The 19,082-nt window shown below is 39.8% G+C and overlaps 3 protein-coding genes across 3 annotated transcripts in view; 2 read left to right on the forward strand and 1 right to left on the reverse strand.

The window, feature by feature from the left end:
* The window catches only part of ing5a (inhibitor of growth family, member 5a), an 11,338-nt gene extending 9,195 nt beyond the window's left edge, over positions 1 to 2,143 (forward strand). The window contains exon 8 of the mRNA XM_061978179.2: positions 1,839 to 2,143. Within this exon, the coding sequence (XP_061834163.1) occupies positions 1,839 to 1,878 (40 nt within the window). The 3' untranslated portion in view covers positions 1,879 to 2,143. The remainder of the gene's footprint in view (positions 1 to 1,838) is intronic.
* A 341-nt stretch (positions 2,144 to 2,484) lies between these two features.
* Positions 2,485 to 6,335, reverse strand: cep19 (centrosomal protein 19). Its single transcript, XM_061978183.2, has 2 exons — positions 6,058 to 6,335; positions 2,485 to 3,537 (listed from the first exon to the last, which is right to left on the reverse strand). The coding sequence occupies exons 1-2, from the start codon at positions 6,185 to 6,187 to the stop codon at positions 3,191 to 3,193; spliced, it is 477 nt and encodes a 158-aa protein (XP_061834167.2). The 5' UTR covers positions 6,188 to 6,335; the 3' UTR covers positions 2,485 to 3,190.
* On the forward strand, positions 6,323 to 18,781 carry pigx (phosphatidylinositol glycan anchor biosynthesis, class X). Its single transcript, XM_061978182.2, has 6 exons — positions 6,323 to 6,714; positions 7,099 to 7,180; positions 7,254 to 7,389; positions 18,146 to 18,347; positions 18,405 to 18,502; positions 18,573 to 18,781. The coding sequence occupies exons 1-6, from the start codon at positions 6,651 to 6,653 to the stop codon at positions 18,708 to 18,710; spliced, it is 720 nt and encodes a 239-aa protein (XP_061834166.2). The 5' UTR covers positions 6,323 to 6,650; the 3' UTR covers positions 18,711 to 18,781.
* Positions 18,782 to 19,082: the final 301 nt, after the last annotated feature.

Here is a 19,082-nt window from a genome sequence, read left to right on the forward strand (position 1 = left end):
ATTAATAATAATAATAAGAAATAAAATAAAATAATATAAACAGATATATATATAGCGGTGTGTATATATATATATATATATATATATATATACACACATATAGGGAGTACCGTATTTTTCGGATTATAAATCGCTCCGGAGTATACGTCGCACCGGCCGAAAATGCACAATAAAGAAGGAAAAAAACATATATACGTCGCACTGGAGTATAAGTCGCATTTTTGGGGGAAATTTATTTGATAAAAGCCAACACCAAGAATAGACATTTGAAAGGCAATTTAAAATAAATAAAGAATAGTGAACAACAGGCTGAATAACTGTACGTTATATGAGGCATAAATAACCAACTGAGAACGTGCTTGGTATGTTAACGTAACATATTATGGTAAGAGTCATTCAAATAACTATAACATATAGAACATGCTATACGTTTACCAAACAATCTGTCACTCCTGATCGCTAAATCCCATGAAATCTTCTTCCTCGTTGTCGCTCCTGGTATGCGCCGCTTCCTTTCTTTCTGCTGCTCGATCACCGTTTTCTGCTGCATATTTCACTACGTCCGGCTTGTAATCTGCAGCATATGATTTCCTTTTCAGTGCCATTTTTGTTTCTTCTCAGTTTTTATAAGTTACCGCCAATGTTGATGTGATCCATTTTAATAGCTACGGCAGTAGCATATAGCAGTTAGCATCCCTTGACCCACAATGCACTTCTGCCATGACCCGCCCCCCCGCCGAATTCTTATTGGTTGACGTGTGAGTGACGATTGCTGCCATTTGCTTCGTCTCTTACGCAAATGAGATAAATAATATTTTTTGATATTTCACGGTAATGTGTTAATAATTTCACACATAAGTCGCTCCGTAGTATATGTCGCACCCCCGGCCAAACTATGAAAAAAAACTGCGATTTATAATCCGAAAAATACGGTAATCTTTTTTTTTTAAATTTATAATTATATATATTTTTATTTATTTTTTAAGCAGTACAATCACTAATTCGAGAAATTAAAGTCAGGCTTATTGGGCGGGACATAATTGACCCAGTTTTCCCAGCATGAAGTAAACTTCTCCAATTTATAATGAATAAAGGCAGGCCAGTCTAGTACCCGCACGCAATGCTTTCAATATAAGAACAAGGAACGTTTGTTTGGGAAAATAATGTGCTTTATCCCCAAAAACTCCAACGCCCCGTTTTGAACCAAACAATACGGAGACGGCCACTTGAAACAGCGACTAAACTACGAAGCTAAAGCTAGCAAGAACAATCCATACACCCACAACACATCTTATCTGCTTGTGTTGTTGTGAACGTCATCATCCATGTAAGATCAACGTACGGTACAAACAAGACAGCAGTCGCAACTTAAAAGGCTTTCTTTCATTTATTTTTTTAAACCGCTTCAAGCAGCACACTTCCCCCCCTTCACAATAACAGTATGGGTCAAAATTGTCAAAAAATTTATTGCACCAAAAAATAGAAGGATATTTGTATTTGATTAACAAATATTTTATTACATTTTATTTAAGACACAAAAAGCAAAAAAGTGTAGAAGGTAAAAAAAAAATGGAATTAAAAGTTAAAATGGAAAAACTGAATGTAATTTTTTTTAATGTATTGTTACTATTATTTTTTTATTTATTTAATTATTACCAATTCATAACCAGTTGTTCTTTTAAATTATATTGCATTTTTGTGGTACATAAAGTACACATTTTCAAAAATGAATAATTGTGTTATTAATTGTAATTTCAATATTAATCAAAACAATCGTCCGACAGTTACATCATATTTTGTTTACATTGAAATTATTTTTTTTCTCTGTTGTTTCCCAGGTTTTGTCCAAGATGCACTCAAGACAAGAAGAAAAAATAAGCAGCGTTCATTGTGTAATATTGGAGTAAAATAGTTTAATTATATACATATATATATATATATTTTAGTTGCACACTATAGAAATTATTGCGTCATTAAGCTTTGTTTAAAAGGCCTCATGTGGATTGTTGAGCACCATCACGTTTAATCAAGCGGCGTACAAATTCACTTGCGTACGACTCAGAATCCTGCATTGTGGCTAAAGGATACTTGAAATTGTATTTTTTTTTAATTTTTAAGATATAAAAGCCTGCTGAGAAATGAAGCATTTTGTACGTCTTTAAAAAGATTTGTATGTTACCTACCTCCAGCACACAAGGTTGGACAAACCCCCCCCCCGCCCAAAAAAAACCTGACCTTTTTGAATGTATTGTGGTACTTGTGGTCAACTAAAAGCACTTTTAATAACGAACGTTCCCCTTTTTCTGAGGTCTGACACTGCAAAGTTAGTCTCACTTTATTAATCTCATTTCAAACCATGCCATATTTCGTATGGACCGACTTTTTCCTCTCGCACACAATAACATGGAATTGACTTTAAGCGTCTTATCTCATAGTCGACTGTGAACGCAAGTCATGTAAGCCACAAACAAAGAGCCAAAGGTAATGTATTTTGTATATTCAATATTTTATATCAAATAAATATCCTCTATTATTCATTGGGCTGTCGTCTTTGTGCTGTGGAAAATAAGTTATGCTTGTGTTCTGAACGTGTTGACATTCCACAACCTGTTTGAAAAAAATAACATCTTTGTTCCAGGTTGGAATCAACGCTGTGGAGTTGGCATGTTTTCCCCGTTCTTGAGAGGGTTTTGTCCTGGTACTTTGACTTACCCCCACAATACAAATTTCACTTCAAGGTCAGATGGTCATGTGCAAGTACTTTGGCTCGATCCGGCGTCTGCACATCCTCTCGGCAGAGCCCAAATCCCCCTGGTTGTCAACCCACTGTCCAAGTTACAGTTAAAGTCCCAACTATAGATCCTCTGCATTTGACCCATCCCCATGTTCACCCCCTGGGAGTTGAAGGGAGCAGTGAGCGCGAGCGGTGGTCACGCTCGGGAATCATTTTGGTGATTTGACCCCCCGATTCCAACCCTTGATGCTGTGTGGGAGGCAATGGGTCCAATTTTTATAGTCTTTGGTATGACTCGGCCAGGGTTTGAACTCACGACCTTCCGGTTTCAAATCGGACACTCTAACCACAAGGCCACTGAGCAGGTAAAGTTTTAAGGTTCACCACGTACGATTGCACGGCCATAGGCTCGGGGCCCTGATGAGGACATGCGGTACAGAAAATGGATGGAAAACGTCAAAACCCGTCATCGGATTCCTCATCCCAGCTGCACTTCTCCTTCGCCGCCTTGCCAAAGTCCACCTCCAGGTCATAAACAAAATCCGGGTCCCCGTTGCGAGTCCGGTTCTTTTCGAACACTTCATCCATTCGGTTTTTCTTAAGAGCCAGCGCCTCGTCGTCCAGCTTGTTCAGGTCTTCGTTGGGGTCCACTTGAAGCGAAGCCAAGCTGTGCGTCAGCGTGAAGCCGTGCAGGTGATCCCTCAGGATGACCAAGAGCCTCTCCAGCTGAATCTGGGGCACTCTTTCCAAGTAGTCCTCATGCCGGGGGTGGTTCTTCAGGCCCTCAGCAACCAGGCAGCAGTCTAGAGAGCGAGCATATAGACACAGGTTAGAGACGTGACGTTGGCGAATGAATACAGTCTTCTTAACGGCTCTTAAAGGGGAACATTATCACAATTTCAGAAGGGTTAAAACCATTAAAAATCAGTTCCCAGTGGCTTATTATATTATATGTTTTTTTCAAAATTTTACCCATCATGCAATATCCCTAAAAAAAAGCTTCAAAGTGCCTGATTTTAACCATCGTTATACAGGTAAAAGCCAGTAAATTAGAATATTTTGAAAAACTTGATTTATTTCAGTAATTGCATTCAAAAGGTGTAACTTGTACATTATATTTATTCATTGCACACAGACTGATGCATTCAAATGTTTATTTCATTTAATTTTGATGATTTGAAGTGGCAACAAATGAAAATCCAAAATTCTGTGTCACAAAATTAGAATATTACTTAAGGCTAATACAAAAAAGGGAGTTTTAGAAATGTTGGCCAACTGAAAAGTATGAAAATGAAAAATATGAGCATGTACAATACTCAATACTTGGTTGGAGCTCCTTTTGCCTCAATTACTGCGTTAATGCGGCGTGGCATGGAGTCGATGAGTTTCTGGCACTGCTCAGGTGTTATGAGAGCCCAGGTTGCTCTGATAGTGGCCTTCAACTCTTCTGCGTTTTTGGGTCTGGCATTCTGCATCTTCCTTTTCACAATACCCCACAGATTTTCTATGGGGCTAAGGTCAGGGGAGTTGGCGGGCCAATTTAGAACAGAAATACCATGGTCCGTAAACCAGGCACGGGTAGATTTTGCGCTGTGTGCAGGCGCCAAGTCCTGTTGGAACTTGAAATCTCCATCTCCATAGAGCAGGTCAGCAGCAGGAAGCATGAAGTGCTCTAGAACTTGCTGGTAGACGGCTGCGTTGACCCTGGATCTCAGGAAACAGAGTGGACCGACACCAACAGATGACATGGCACCCCAAACCATCACCCAACCATGCAAATTTTGCATTTCCTTTGGAAATCGAGGTCCCAGAGTCTGGAGGAAGACAGGAGAGGCACAGGATCCACGTTGCCTGAAGTCTAGTGTAAAGTTTCCACCATCAGTGATGGTTTGGGGTGCCATGTCATCTGCTGGTGTCGGTCCACTCTGTTTCCTGAGATCCAGGGTCAACGCAGCCGTCTACCAGCAAGTTTTAGAGCACTTCATGCTTCCTGCTGCTGACCTGCTCTATGGAGATGGAGATTTCAAGTTCCAACAGGACTTGGCGCCTGCACACAGCGCAAAATCTACCCGTGCCTGGTTTACGGACCATGATATTTCTGTTCTAAATTGGCCCGCCAACTCCCCTGACCTTAGCCCCATAGAAAATCTGTGGGGTATTGTGAAAAGGAAGATGCAGAATGCCAGACCCAAAAACGCAGAAGAGTTGAAGGCCACTATCAGAGCAACCTGGGCTCTCATAACACCTGAGCAGTGCCAGAAACTCATCGACTCCATGCCACGCCGCATTAACGCAGTAATTGAGGCAAAAGGAGCTCCAACCAAGTATTGAGTATTGTACATGCTCATATTTTTCATTTTCATACTTTTCAGTTGGCCAACATTTCTAAAACTCCCTTTTTTGTATTAGCCTTAAGTAATATTCTAATTTTGTGACACACGGAATTTTGGATTTTCATTTGTTGCCACTTCAAATCATCAAAATTAAATGAAATAAACATTTGAATGCATCAGTCTGTGTGCAATGAATAAATATAATGTACAAGTTACACCTTTTGAATGCAATTACTGAAATAAATCAAGTTTTTCCAAAATATTCTAATTTACTGGCTTTTACCTGTATATCAGCCGGGAGAGATAGTCTTCCCAACGTGTCCTGGGTCTTCCCCGTGGCCTCCTACCGGTCGGACGTGCCCGAAACACCTCCCTCGGGAGGCGTTCGGGTGGCATCCTGACCAGATGCCCGAACCACCTCATCTGGCTCCTCTCGATGTGGAGGAGCAGCGGCTTTACTTTGAGCTCCTCCCAGATGGCATAGCTTCTCGCCCTGCCACCCGGCGGAGGAAACTCATTTCGGCCGCTTGTACCCGTGATCTTGTCCTTTCGGTCATAACCCAAAGCTCATGACCATAGGTGAGGATGGGAACGTAGATCGACCGGCAAATTGAGAGCTTTGCCTTCCGGCTCAGCTCCTTCTTCACCACAACGGATCGATACAGCGTCCGCATTACTGAAGACGCCGCACCGATCCGCCTGTCGATCTCACAATCCACTCTTCCCCCACTCGTGAACAAGACTCTGAGGTACCTACTTGAACTCCTCCACTTGGGGCAAGATCTCCTCATATGAGCTGGACGAAGTGGCTGGGGAGAGGGAAGTCTGGGCTTCCCTGCTTAGGCTGCTGCCCCCGCGACTCGACCTAGGATAAGCGTGTATGCATTGTTGTCCATCCATCCATTTCCTACCGCTTGTCCCTTTCGGGCTGAAGGCTGATTGGTATATTTACATCGGCCCAGCATGACCAAACAGACTTGTTTAACTTACCAGAAGTTCTACAGAAGTTTCTCACCGGTATGACTCGTTTTCGCACGTTGTTGTCGTCCTTGTCTACATAAATCACCACTATAGACGGCGGGTTAAAGCACACTCCGCAACGCTTGGCCACGAAACCCATGTTCGGTTACTTGGAGCAACAACAAAAAAAAACGACACTTGGGTATAAATAAAACAACCGTCAGAAATGATACAATTAGTACTTAATGAGTTCAAACAGGCTAGTCTTGCGATCTTAAACTAGTAGCTTAGCAACAGTTAGCTTTTAGGACCCGTGTCTGATTCGGCCGAATCCTGCATGCCTTCAGTGCAAGAATTACAATTAAGTTGAAAATGTGTAATAGTCACATGAAATTATTATGACGGTTGATTGTTATATTTTTGAAAAACACTGTTCGGACTGCAACGTTTTAAATAATGATTGTTATGATTGTTATAGTATTTATAAACAGGCACTATTATAGCGCCCCTAGTCCTAAAAGGGGTCCTTAAAAGTTGCTTCCGCAAACAATATGACAGTCTAAAGAGCGATGTACTGAATTAATACGTTCGGCAGAAATTTTAATCATACTCTAAATAATTTGATGCATTTTACTATTTTTTACATCGTGGTCTTCTTGTTAACATGTCGTTGTTCGACTGTAAACGGTGAGATATAACATACACTTCAAAGTAGATATCCTGTTTGTATTATCCATTTTCTACCGCTTGTCCCTTTCGGGGTCGTGTACTAATTAAAGTTAAAGTACCACTGATAGTCACGCACACACTAGGTGTGGTGAAATTACCCTCTGCATTTGACCCATCCCCTTGTTCACCCCCTGGGAGGTGAGGGGAGCAGTGAGCAGCAGCGGTGGCTGCGCTCAGGAATCATTTTGGTGATTTAACCCCCAATTCCAACCCTTGATGCTGAGTGCCAAGCAGGGAGTTAATATTTTTAGTGCAACTTTGTTTCAGTGAAACACATGAATTGTTGCCGTTGTAATTTCCGTATCAAATTTGCCTTAAATCGTGTATTTGTGTTTTTTGTAGGCGAGAATGCTTGCGGTTCTTTAATGGAGTGGCTCCAGTCCTCTACCGTTTCAATGGATATCAAGAACAAGGGTTTCCACAGGTGCTCGTGTCTCAAATTGAACAAAGCAGTATGATGGTTGTTAAAAAAATATTTGTTTTCTCCTCTATTTTAGGGAGGTAGAGACCACTGTTGAGCTTCACCATGATGCGTTGAAGGACATCAGAGTTTTGCTGCTTTATAAATGGCCCCGTGGCGTCTATGTGGACCCCTACCAGCTCTCGTTCCTGGCTGAAAAAGTTGACTGGCAGGTAAGAAAGTACTCTGTCTTTGTTTATGACTCTGTGTTACGACCGCTATTATGTATGTGCCATAAAAGTTACTGCAAGGGCCCTATTCTCAAACTGCTCGTTGTTATTATTCCCATTTCGACTCTTTTTTTTTAGGGGCCTTAACTTGCACGAAAAGTCACCAAATTTTGCAGACCTTTTCAGGTATTACCAACAAAATTTAATGGCTTCCAAGCACCTCCTTTAAAGGGGTCATATTAGGATTATTATATACATTTAAAACTCTTCCCTGTGGTCTACATAAAACGTAATGGTGGTTCTTTGGTCAACATTTCGCATAGATTTTGTTTTACAGACCATCTTCAAGCTGCTTTCTGACCGTCTCTTCAGCATTGCCGTTGTGTGGGCGGGTCTTATTTATGTGCCTCCACTTCGACAGCGTCTTTTCCACGCCCATTTTGTTCTACAAAACCCAAAACCAGTGAAGTTGGCACGTTGTGTAAATGGTAAATAAAAACAGAATACAATGATTTGCAAATCCTTTTCAACTTATATTCAATTGAATAGACTGCAAAGACAAGATATTTAATGTTCCAACTGAGAATCGTAATATTTTTTTGCAAATAATCATTAATTAATAATAGCAGCAACACATTGCTAAAAAAGTTGGCAGAGGGGCATTTTTACCACTGTGTTACATGGCCTTTCCTTTTAACAACACTCAGTAAACGTTTGGGAACTGAGGAGACCAATTTTTGAAGCTTTTCAGGTGGAATTCTTTCCCATTCTTGCTTAGGTTGTTCAATAGTCCGGGTCTCCGTTGTAATATTTTAGGCTTCATAATGCGCCACACATTTTCAATGGGAGACAGATCTGGACTACAGGCAGGTCAGTCCAGTACCCACACTCTTTTACTACGAAGCCACGCTGTTGTAACACGTGCAGGATGTGGGTTGGCATTGTCTCGCTGAAATAAGCAGGGGCGTCCATGATAACGTTGCTTGGATGGCAACATATGTTGCTCCAAAACCGGTATGTTCCTTTCATCATTAATGATGCCTCCACAGATGTGTAAGTTACCCATGCCTTGGGCACTAATACACCCCCATGCTATCACAGATGCTGGCTTTTGAACTTTGCACCTATAACAGTCCGGATGGTTGTTTTCCTCTTTGGTCCGGAGGACACGACGTCCACAGTTTCCAAAAACAATTTGAAATGTGGACTGGTCAGACCACAGAACACTTTTACACTTCGCATCAGTCCATCTTAGATGAGCTCGGGCGCGGCGAAGCCGGCGGCGTTTCTGGGTGTTGTTGATAAATTTGTTTTTGGCTTTGCATAGTAGAGTTTTAACTTGCACTTGCAGATGTAGAGACCAACTGTAGTTACTGACAGTGGTTTTCTGAAGTGTTCCTGAGCCCATGTGGTGATATCCTTTACACATTGCTGTCGGTTTTTGATGCAGTACCGCCTGAGTGATCAACTTTCTATTTAACAACAACAGAACTTTGCTGTATGCGCTGCCCTGCCAACACGTGCACACACTGTTTAGAAACCACAAAAATCCTTAACTTTTTAACGCTTGCGCTACAATGAGGCGGCGTGACTGAATGGAGCATTCGTACACATAGCCTCTAAAGGCTTAGTAGCTACATGCGTGGACAGCACCTTTTAGCTCTTATTTCCAAAATTGTGTACACTACTGAATTGAGGTCTTGTGGCCGCTTATGTGGACACTTATACTGCCATCTGGTGGTGTCAGAAGAGTTAAACATACAATGGAATTTGGGAAAAAAATAGTAAAGATAAGAATTAGCATGTCACTAAACATGAAGTACACGTTTGTGTACTTATGGACTAAGTACATCATATCAAAAGATGATTTTTAGTTTTTATTCTAATTAGGGTTCAATAAGCCCAAATAGCAAAGAGAAATAAAAAAAAGCATGTAAACAAACAGCTTGGGCCTTAAGAGGTTAAACATGGTTCGTACACGGAGGCACACGTGGCTCGATCTAAAAGTTCGTAAATCGGAAATTTAGTAAAAAAAATAAAAAATAGAGGCGTTCCACTGTAATTATGTAATTCTCAAGTTAAAATTTAAACAATTTTAGTTTTTTGTTTTTTTTAAGTCTACAAAAAAATTAACTTATTCTTGTAGCATTATAACTATTTTTGGTATAATACACACTAGTGTTGTCCCGATAACAATATTTTGGTACCGGTACCAAAATATATTTCAATACTTTTCAATATTTTTCTAAATAAAGGGGACCACAATAAAATTTCATTATTGGCTTTGTTTTAACAAAAAATCTTACGGTACATTAAACATATGTTTCTTATTGCAATCGAAGAACAAGTTAGTCCTTAAATAAAATAGTGAACATACAAGACTGTCAAGACTTGGACTGTGGCGTGGTTTGTTCTCCCGAGGTGCAAGTGATTTGGACCAGACATGGCGTGAAGGTGAATACATGATTTATTTTACACTATATATCAAAAAGGAACAAACGAAAAGCGCGCACAATGGCGGAGGTACAAAACTAGGCTATTGAAAACAAAACTTGCACATAGGCAGAAACTGTGAACAATTAAACAAAAACACTAACTGTGGCATTAATAAACAAAAAAAACTTACTTGGCATGGACTATGAAGTGCGCAGAGGTAAAGTGTGACAGGGGTATGAATCCGGATGTCGCCAGAACGACAAACTGAAAACAATGAACTTAAATACTAGTGACATGATTAGTGAAAACAGGTGCGTGACTCAAAACATGAAAGAGGTGCGTGACGTGACAGGTGAAAACTAATGGTTGCTATGGTGACAAACAAACAAAAGTGCACAAAAAGTCCAAAAACAAAACCGAACATGACTAAAACAAAACATGATCACACAGACATGACAAAGACAACTTGTCTTTTAGTAGTAAGTAAACAAACAAAGGCTCCTAATTTAGTCTGCTGACATATGCAGTAACATATTGTGTTATTATTTTGTCAAAATTATGAGGGACAAGCTGTTAAAATTAATTATTAATCTACTTGTTCATTTACTGTTAATATCTGCTTATTTTCTCTTTCAGCATGTTCTATCTACACTTCTGTTAAAATGTAATAATCACTTATTCTTCTGTTGTTTGGATACTTTACATTAGTTTTGGATGATACCACAAATTTAGGTATCAATCCGATACCAAATGGTTACAGGATCATACATTGGTCATATTCAAAGTCCTCATGTGTCCAGGGACATGTTTCCTGACTTTATAAACATACCGGTAATATACATTTTAAAAAAAGGAAAAAAGATGTTGTGACGATAAAAAAATATCGATTTAATCCTAGTAGTATTTACTAGATACGGTATTATACTTAATATCATTACAGTGGATTTTAGGTGTAGATCCACCTATGACATTTGTTTACATTCAGGCGCGCTATTCACAAAACCGCAATAAAAGTACACCTCCAGGCAGCTACAACCCTAAACTAGCACCCTTCCCGGATTGTTAATAATCAAATGTAAACAATCAAATGCAGATACTTTTTCTCATGTCTTCTGATCTCTCTCTCTCTCTCTCTCTCTCTCTCTCTCTCTCTCTGATGACTGATGATAACAACCAAACCTAACCCAAAACCCCGGATTGTAGATAATGTAAATAATTCAATGTGATTATCTTGTGTGGAGACTGTATTATGATGATAGTATATATCTGATAGTATATATCTGTATCATGAATCAATTTAAGTGGACCCCGACTTAAACAAGTTGAAAAACTTATTCGGGTGTTACCATTTAGTGGTCAATTGTACGGAATATGTACTTGTCAGGTTCAAATACAGGACATCTGTTACACAAGACAAAAGGCAAGGAATCAAACAGAGACAGAATTCAATTTGGACTCAATTGAGGAGAGACGGCTTCAACCTGTAACCTCTTACAGTGTCTTAGCACGCTCTGACCAAGAAGGTTCTCGTCTCCTCTTTTAATTCAGATCTTCCATGTTCACGCACCAACATATGTCACAATAGGAATGGGGAGGTATGTAAAACAGTCATTGTTTTTGGTCGCTTTGAAGTCCAAGAAGAGGACTTCTCGGGCTTGGCTCTTCCTGGATCCAGCTGGGGCAGGTGTTGGAGGACAATGGACAACCCCTCCCGTCTCCTGTCCACAGTGACTTCAAGAGGGCAGCGTCTCGTAAATAGCGTTGACCAAATAGTTGGAAGAGAGTTGGAGGACAATGGACAACCCCTCCCGTCTCCTGTCCACAGTGACTTCAAGAAGGCAGCGTGTCGTAAATAGCGTTGACCAAATAGAGGGAAGAGAGTTTGTGAATTACTTCAAAGAGAGTTCGTTTAACACTTCAAAGAGAGTTCCTCCAGGAGTTGAGCACATCCTGCCATCTGTCCGTGCTGAACTCACAGTGGCGTTTCCCGAGACTTCATCCTTTTGTTAGGCCTCGAAATACAGCATTCATAATACAACATTTGAAATACAGCATTCATAATACAACATTTCTTTTGTGATAACTTACAAACAATTATTCCAACATTTCCCCCCTGTTTATCGCAAAACCCTCCCCAGATTCTCTTCATCCCCAATAACTTCTTCTTGCGATTTTCAGTTAATGGTTCATTTTCCTAGGGCCAAGTTATGTTTACACTCAGAGTTCAACATCAATTTTTCTCATCGTTACTCGGGTCTGGAAACAGATCAGGAACACCATCCAGGTAGGTATCCCCATCATCAGATTCATCTTCCTTATCGTCCGCCAGGAGGTGCATCTGAACAGCTTTATCATCTGCTGGGCTAATCGCTGTGGTAATCAGACGGTTAAGCAGAGAACGCAGACAGGGAATACAACAACATCCACACAACGTCAGTATTGCTACAAACACGGCCATAGATACTAGAATTGATGATACCAAAGACTTGTATTTGCCGAAACCGTCCATCCACCCATCCCACATAGATGTATCTATGCCTGAGTGCTCTTTCATTTTACCGTTGAGGGTGCGAAGGCCTTCCAGTGCTTTGGTCAGGCTACCTTCTGCATCGGTGTTGTTTGGTATGAACGTGCAACACTGTTCACCAAATATTGCGCACACACCCCCTCTTTCCGCTAACAACATGTCCAGCGCCATACGGTTTTGAAAGTCCATAAGGGAGGTGGAGGCGAGTTGATCAGCGACTGCTTCAAGTCCGGCCTGTGTCCAATTTCCCAATCTCTGTACGTTGTAGTGGACATAGTTTATTCTGTCAACATTCTTGTTAATCGTACACCACCAGTAGACGGATGATTCAAATTCAGCTGCAACTTGATTTACCAATTTATAGTCGTCAGATACACCTCTTGGACACCCATCAATATAAGTTGGATCTACAACACTTTGTCAGTTTACATCATGTCTAATTATTTTCCAATGTTCAGATATCAAACTGTTCAGGCGTGTTAACAATTCTTGTACAAATATTGATACTTTTACTATGTGTATGCAGTTATCTGATGATACGTTTCCTAACTGTTGTACAGAGCCTTGCATGTTAATGCAGGTATAATTAGCTTTTTTCACATATTTATCAAATATTGGTTTCTGTTTTGTCTCTTTAGCTACAGGGTCAATTTTGTTTTGCTCATTACTTCAATTAAACTTTTTTTGACTCATCTTGAGTAATTGTCTGGGCTTATACATACAACACAATCAGTTTTTGTAGCCTTTCCCACTTGCTCCGCCATAAGGAACAAATTAATTACCAAAACAGGAACCAATTATTAACAAACTTTGACACACCATCAAATGGTATGCTTACAACTTTGTCACAGTGGAATTTGTAGTGTGCTAGTTAACATGTCCCTTTGATAACACAAATACAATTCCAAATACTTTTTTTCCATTATATGACCTTTTTAAATACAATCCCAAATACTTTTTCCCATTACTGTTTTTCTGGCATGGGTTTTCTGGCATTTTTTTCACTAATGGGGTTACTCCGAATCCTCCCATTGCCCGTCTTCTAATACGACCTCCCCTGTGAGTGTATTTTACTTCTTGATTCTGCCAGTGGTTTGGGTTTACTATGGGTGCAGTATCATTTTGTTTCCTGAGTTCTACATTTTCCTCAGATTCCCAAGTGAACCATATTAGGGGGGCATGGCCGACCAGTACCAATATCGTTAACCCATATGTTTATGGACCGTCTGAGCCATTGGGGTGTCATTTCTGCTGATTCACTCCTCTACCAAGGTCAGTGGTTTGGCTCAACTCTAGTCATCGTGTGCGTCCACACTATCACTAGACTTGGCTTCCCTTTCCTTATTGGATAATTCAACAGAAATGACCTTTTTACAATGTACTAAGTGTACCCAGGTTGGTCTTTCCACTATCTTTCAAATGGTGTTAGTCCTGTTGTACTTGTAATGTTAATGTACATTTTTACTAAATATTTGCATAATGCTTTTGCTACTGTCAGCACATCTGCTTTTCCTTTAGGAAATATTTCTAACTACTTTGAAAATGCATCTACTATGACCAGACAATAATGTTTTCCTTCACTCTTATTTAGTTAATTGCATAGATGTTTTATACAATTTTTTTTTATAAGAATTAAACTATAGGAAGTATAGTACTTCTGTATAAGGGCATTCATATCCCTCCTGTTGAGCCATGAGTTCAACCTTGGCTCAATATTGCTGCTCACTTATACCGATTTTTCTTTGTAAGATTGGTTTATTGTCTGGACATACATAGATGTCTTTTTTGTTCAACATCATCCTCATAATTTCTTTTTATTCCTTTCATTGCTTGTCTCAATATATTGGTCAACTTGTTTTTGTAGTTCTTACAGCGTTTTTCAGCATTCTCTGTTCTTGATTTGATAAACGCCTTACAAAGTCTATTTTTCTTTTTACATGCATTTTTCAAACTGTTTATCATCCAAGGTGCATTATTTTGCCTTTGTTTAGATCTGCATGGAACCTCAGGACAATGCTTGTTATACATATTACTTTATGCATTTTTTAAGTAATGTTTTAAACTCACTTAACTGTCTATATGCTACTTAATCTATACTTTTAAACTCTGAATTTACATTCTTCCCATTGTTTATATTTTTATTTGCAATTATTATTCAATAATATTTAAAGCAATCAGTTGTCTATCGCTAGCTGATAGTTTTCCTGATTGCCATACCTCATTTATTTTATGTTATGTCCTTATCTTATCTTAGCTCAACACTCAGATGTATGGTGTTGCAAATGTCTAAAACATAATCTAACTTAAGAATGTTATACTACACTTCAAAGTTAAACCTACTTTAAATTTACATGTAATAAATTCACTTTCACACCTCCCCCACTGCGCCACGCACACACACACACACACACACACACAAGGTGGTGTGTGAGGGCGTGAGTGCACTTCTTAGGGCAAAGGTCAGCAACACTTGAGCTTCTCTCCTTTTTTTTTTTCAGTTTTTTTTTTTCTTCTTTCCTCAGCTAATAAACATGTAACCCACTTTATCATTTTATCATACTATACATCTCAACTCTTATTATAGTTATTAATCTAGGTTTTTATTTATTCCATTATTTAATTATACATATATATATTTGTATATATAAAAGCGCTCTTTATATATCCAAACATACATGTATATCTTCAGTCTACCTTTTCTTCATCTCTTATTTCAATACCCCCATTATCTCTCTCTCGCATTAGTTTATTTCATTTTGCATTAATTCTTATAATTGATTTTTCCCTATTTCTTCATCTATTTTTACTTTTATCTCATTTTAGCACTTTGAGATTTTTCTCCTATTTGCTTTTTCTTTTAACCTATTTTTATTTTTATTTGAACCTCCAGGGTTTTTACACAATTTGTACCTGGAAAGATACACACTTAAACACACACTAACAAACAAACAAACAAACACATTTGCAGCGATCTTACCACCAATGGCATACGCTGACAACATGACTAATTGGTGTCGTCTTTTAACAGTCATGCTGAGTTACTTTGATTTTTTTTTTTTTTTTTTCCCAGGACAATTTCTTGCAAAATGTCCTTCTCTGCTTCAACGCCAACATGCAGTAGGGTCTAACCGCTGACGTTGTGGTTGTTGTCTTCTATTTTGGTTTAAATAGATTGTAATAGACCATATTAGATCTGCGTTTCTTTGTGTCCCTCTTTCCATTTTGAGAATTTGGAGTAATCCGTCGCCTCCTACAGAGCCGAAACTTATAAGGATTACTTTTGTTTTTGTTGTAAGATAGTGGTTTAATTTATTATTGTGGTACACGTCGCTTCTACTGGAGATGGTTCCCCAGTGGAGGTGTCTTGCCTAGAGCATCCACAATAACCCACTATTTACTTCTCACAACTTTCATATGGAGTGATAGCCTAATGGCGATTACTCCCACACACTCTCACATTCACACCTTTCAGTATATTGATCTACGGAAATTTCAATGTATATTACATGCGGACTCCGTCGCCCTCCAGGTTATTGTTTTTTCCACGGACAAAATTCAGTTTTTTATTCTGAATAGACCATTTTAGGTCTGTTGGACTCCGACGTCCCCAGGATAATGGTTCACGGATATTTCAAATTATTGTGGGCTCCGACACCCCCTAGTATGTTTGTTTATGGATATTACGGATTCCAGTTTTCGCGGTTCCGTTAACCTGCAGTCTTTTGCCTCTTCAGTTTTTATCTTAATTCAGTTTTTATTTAAAAATTTAATACTCACGGACGTTGGACTCCGACGTCCCTCTAATTTGGCCTTTTTACCTGTTAGAACCTAGGATTTACAGGGTTTGTTTTACCTGTTAGAGCCTAGAATTTACAGGGTTTGTCTATGCGTCGTAACCCTCAGTCACACACTTTCTCTCAGTCGTTTCTTTCTTCGTCAATTTAAAACGTACTCACTGCTCTCTGCCTTCCTTCCTGTTGTCCTCGGATTTTCCGTCAGTCTTTCAATTCCAGCCCGAAATGAAGAAAAAGCAGTTCCTCAATCAGGATTTGGTTGCCATGGTCCTCTGGTTTCACTCACTCATGCTGGAATCGTCAGACGTGTTGGAATCCGGCTCGAAGGACCAATTAGATGTCAGGTTCAAATACAGGACATCTGTTACACAAGACAAAAGGCAAGGAATCAAACAGAGACAGAATTCAATTTGGACTCAATTGAGGAGAGACGGCTTCAACCTGTAACCTCTTACAGTGTCTTAGCACGCTCTGACCAAGAAGGTTCTCGTCTCCTCTTTTAATTCAGATCTTCCATGTTCACGCACCAACATATGTCACAATAGGAATGGGGAGGTATGTAAAACAGTCATTGTTTTTGGTCGCTTTGAAGTCCAAGAAGAGGACTTCTCGGGCTTGGCTCTTCCTGGATCCAGCTGGGGCAGGTGTTGGAGGACAATGGACAACCCCTCCCGTCTCCTGTCCACAGTGACTTCAAGAGGGCAGCGTCTCGTAAATAGCGTTGACCAAATAGTTGGAAGAGAGTTGGAGGACAATGGACAACCCCTCCCGTCTCCTGTCCACAGTGACTTCAAGAAGGCAGCGTGTCGTAAATAGCGTTGACCAAATAGAGGGAAGAGAGTTTGTGAATTACTTCAAAGAGAGTTCGTTTAACACTTCAAAGAGAGTTCCTCCAGGAGTTGAGCACATCCTGCCATCTGTCCGTGCTGAACTCACAGTGGCGTTTCCCGAGACTTCATCCTTTTGTTAGGCCTCGAAATACAGCATTCATAATACAACATTTGAAATACAGCATTCATAATACAACATTTCTTTTGTGATAACTTACAAACAATTATTCCAACAGTACTTCACTGTGCAACCTACTAATAAAATAAAATAAAAAGTATAGTACCGTTTTTGATTCATTAGTACCGCGATACCATACTAGTACCGGTATACCGTACAACCCTAATACACACTTTGGAGTAACTCATACTTGCCAACCCTCCCGAATTTTCCGGGAGACTCCCGAAATTCAGCGCCTCTCCCGAAAACCTCCCGGGACAAATATTCTCCCGAAAATCTCCCGATTTTCAGCCGGAGCTGGAAGCCACGCCCCCTCCAACTTCATGCGGACCTGAGTGAGGACAGCCTTTTTTCACGACGGGAGGACAACAGGGTGACAAGAACTAAATCATCCAGACTAGAGATAAATTGTATTATTATGTTTATCTTACCTAAAAATAAATATATTTAATAATTTACAAAAAAAAACAACTAAATACATGTTTACTATATTTTGCTAAAAACATCAAAATTAATTGTATTTTAATTTGTATTTTTTCCTAACTCCTTATTACATCCAGCCATAGAATTATACATTGAAATAAACATATTTGAAATAATTGATTTTAAATTGTCATAATAATTCATTTAAAATGACCATATTTAATTATTAAAATAATTGCTTGTTTATCAACAACTTTAGCATTTTATTCATTACATTTTGAAACTCTCAGAAGCCAAATTATGTTATATTCCTTAATATTTATTTATGCAAGTTTGAAGTATCAATTATCTAAACACAGTTTTGTTTGCATATTTTCAGGATATATATATATATATTTATATATATATATGTATGAAATACTTGACTTGGTGAATTCTAGCTGTCAATATACTCCTCCCCTCTTAACCACCCCCCACCCCTGACCACGCCCCCACCCCCTCCTCCCGAAATCGGAGGTCTCAAGGTTGGCAAGTATGGAGTAACTGGCTTTCCATTGTTTGTGTCTGTAAGATCTTAGTAGACTCGGCTATTGATCTGGAGGTTCCTGCGCACCAGGCTTCAGGATTCGTCACGTACGTTTACCCCGCCCTCAGCGAGCGGCCGAAAGTCACCATTCCAGTCCACGGCCGCTATCACCGGCCCTCCTTCGTCGGGAAAGCGTTTGAATCCGTCACCATAGAAGCTCCGCGGCTGCTTTTGCGGACAGAAGAATGTAAGTAATTAGTGTAATAATGTATAGACAGGGCATCAACGTTTCTTTCCCTCGCAGGTTCAAAGTGGGACAATTTAGAGCCGCACACTGTGATGGAGGCCCCCTGCACCGCTGACAATGCAAGCACGTGCCTGTGGATTGACGTGAACCAACAGGTGCTTGAATCTTCACCACTCTTACATGTTCTACTTTGAACTCTCGAGGTTTCATTTTCTCTCCTTGCAGAAGCACGGCCATGTTCGCTTGCAGCTACCGATAGGGGACGGGTCCTTGGTGAGAGCGGTGTGCACGATAACGCTGCTGGTCACCATCACGTGCTGCTTGGCACTCTCCAAGTACATGTGGAAGCATCGCCTCCTTTAACGAATCACTCCGCTTTTTGTGCTCGGTACAGATTCACGTAGAAAAAAACCTAGTTTCTGAACGATAAACAATGTGTTTAACAGTTTCTTGTAATCACACGTATGTTGCGGTAGAAAATGGATGGATGGATGGATGTTTTTATCAGCAAAGGCTACAAGAACCCTATTGTAATTGCCCCGTGCATTATTTTTCTCCAACTTCCATCGAATTTTTGAGGTCCTTAAAACCCACGAAAACTCACCAATTTTTTGCAAGCGCGCGCGAAATATGTTTAAATTTGTAACGCCCAACCACAAAATTTCCAAAATTGACTCTCTGGCGCAATGTTTTTCAACCACTGTGCCCGTGAGATACAGTCTGGTGTGCCGTGGG

This window comes from Nerophis lumbriciformis, linkage group LG18, assembly GCF_033978685.3.
Source record: "Nerophis lumbriciformis linkage group LG18, RoL_Nlum_v2.1, whole genome shotgun sequence".
In the NCBI taxonomy this organism is placed as follows: domain Eukaryota; kingdom Metazoa; phylum Chordata; class Actinopteri; order Syngnathiformes; family Syngnathidae; genus Nerophis; species Nerophis lumbriciformis.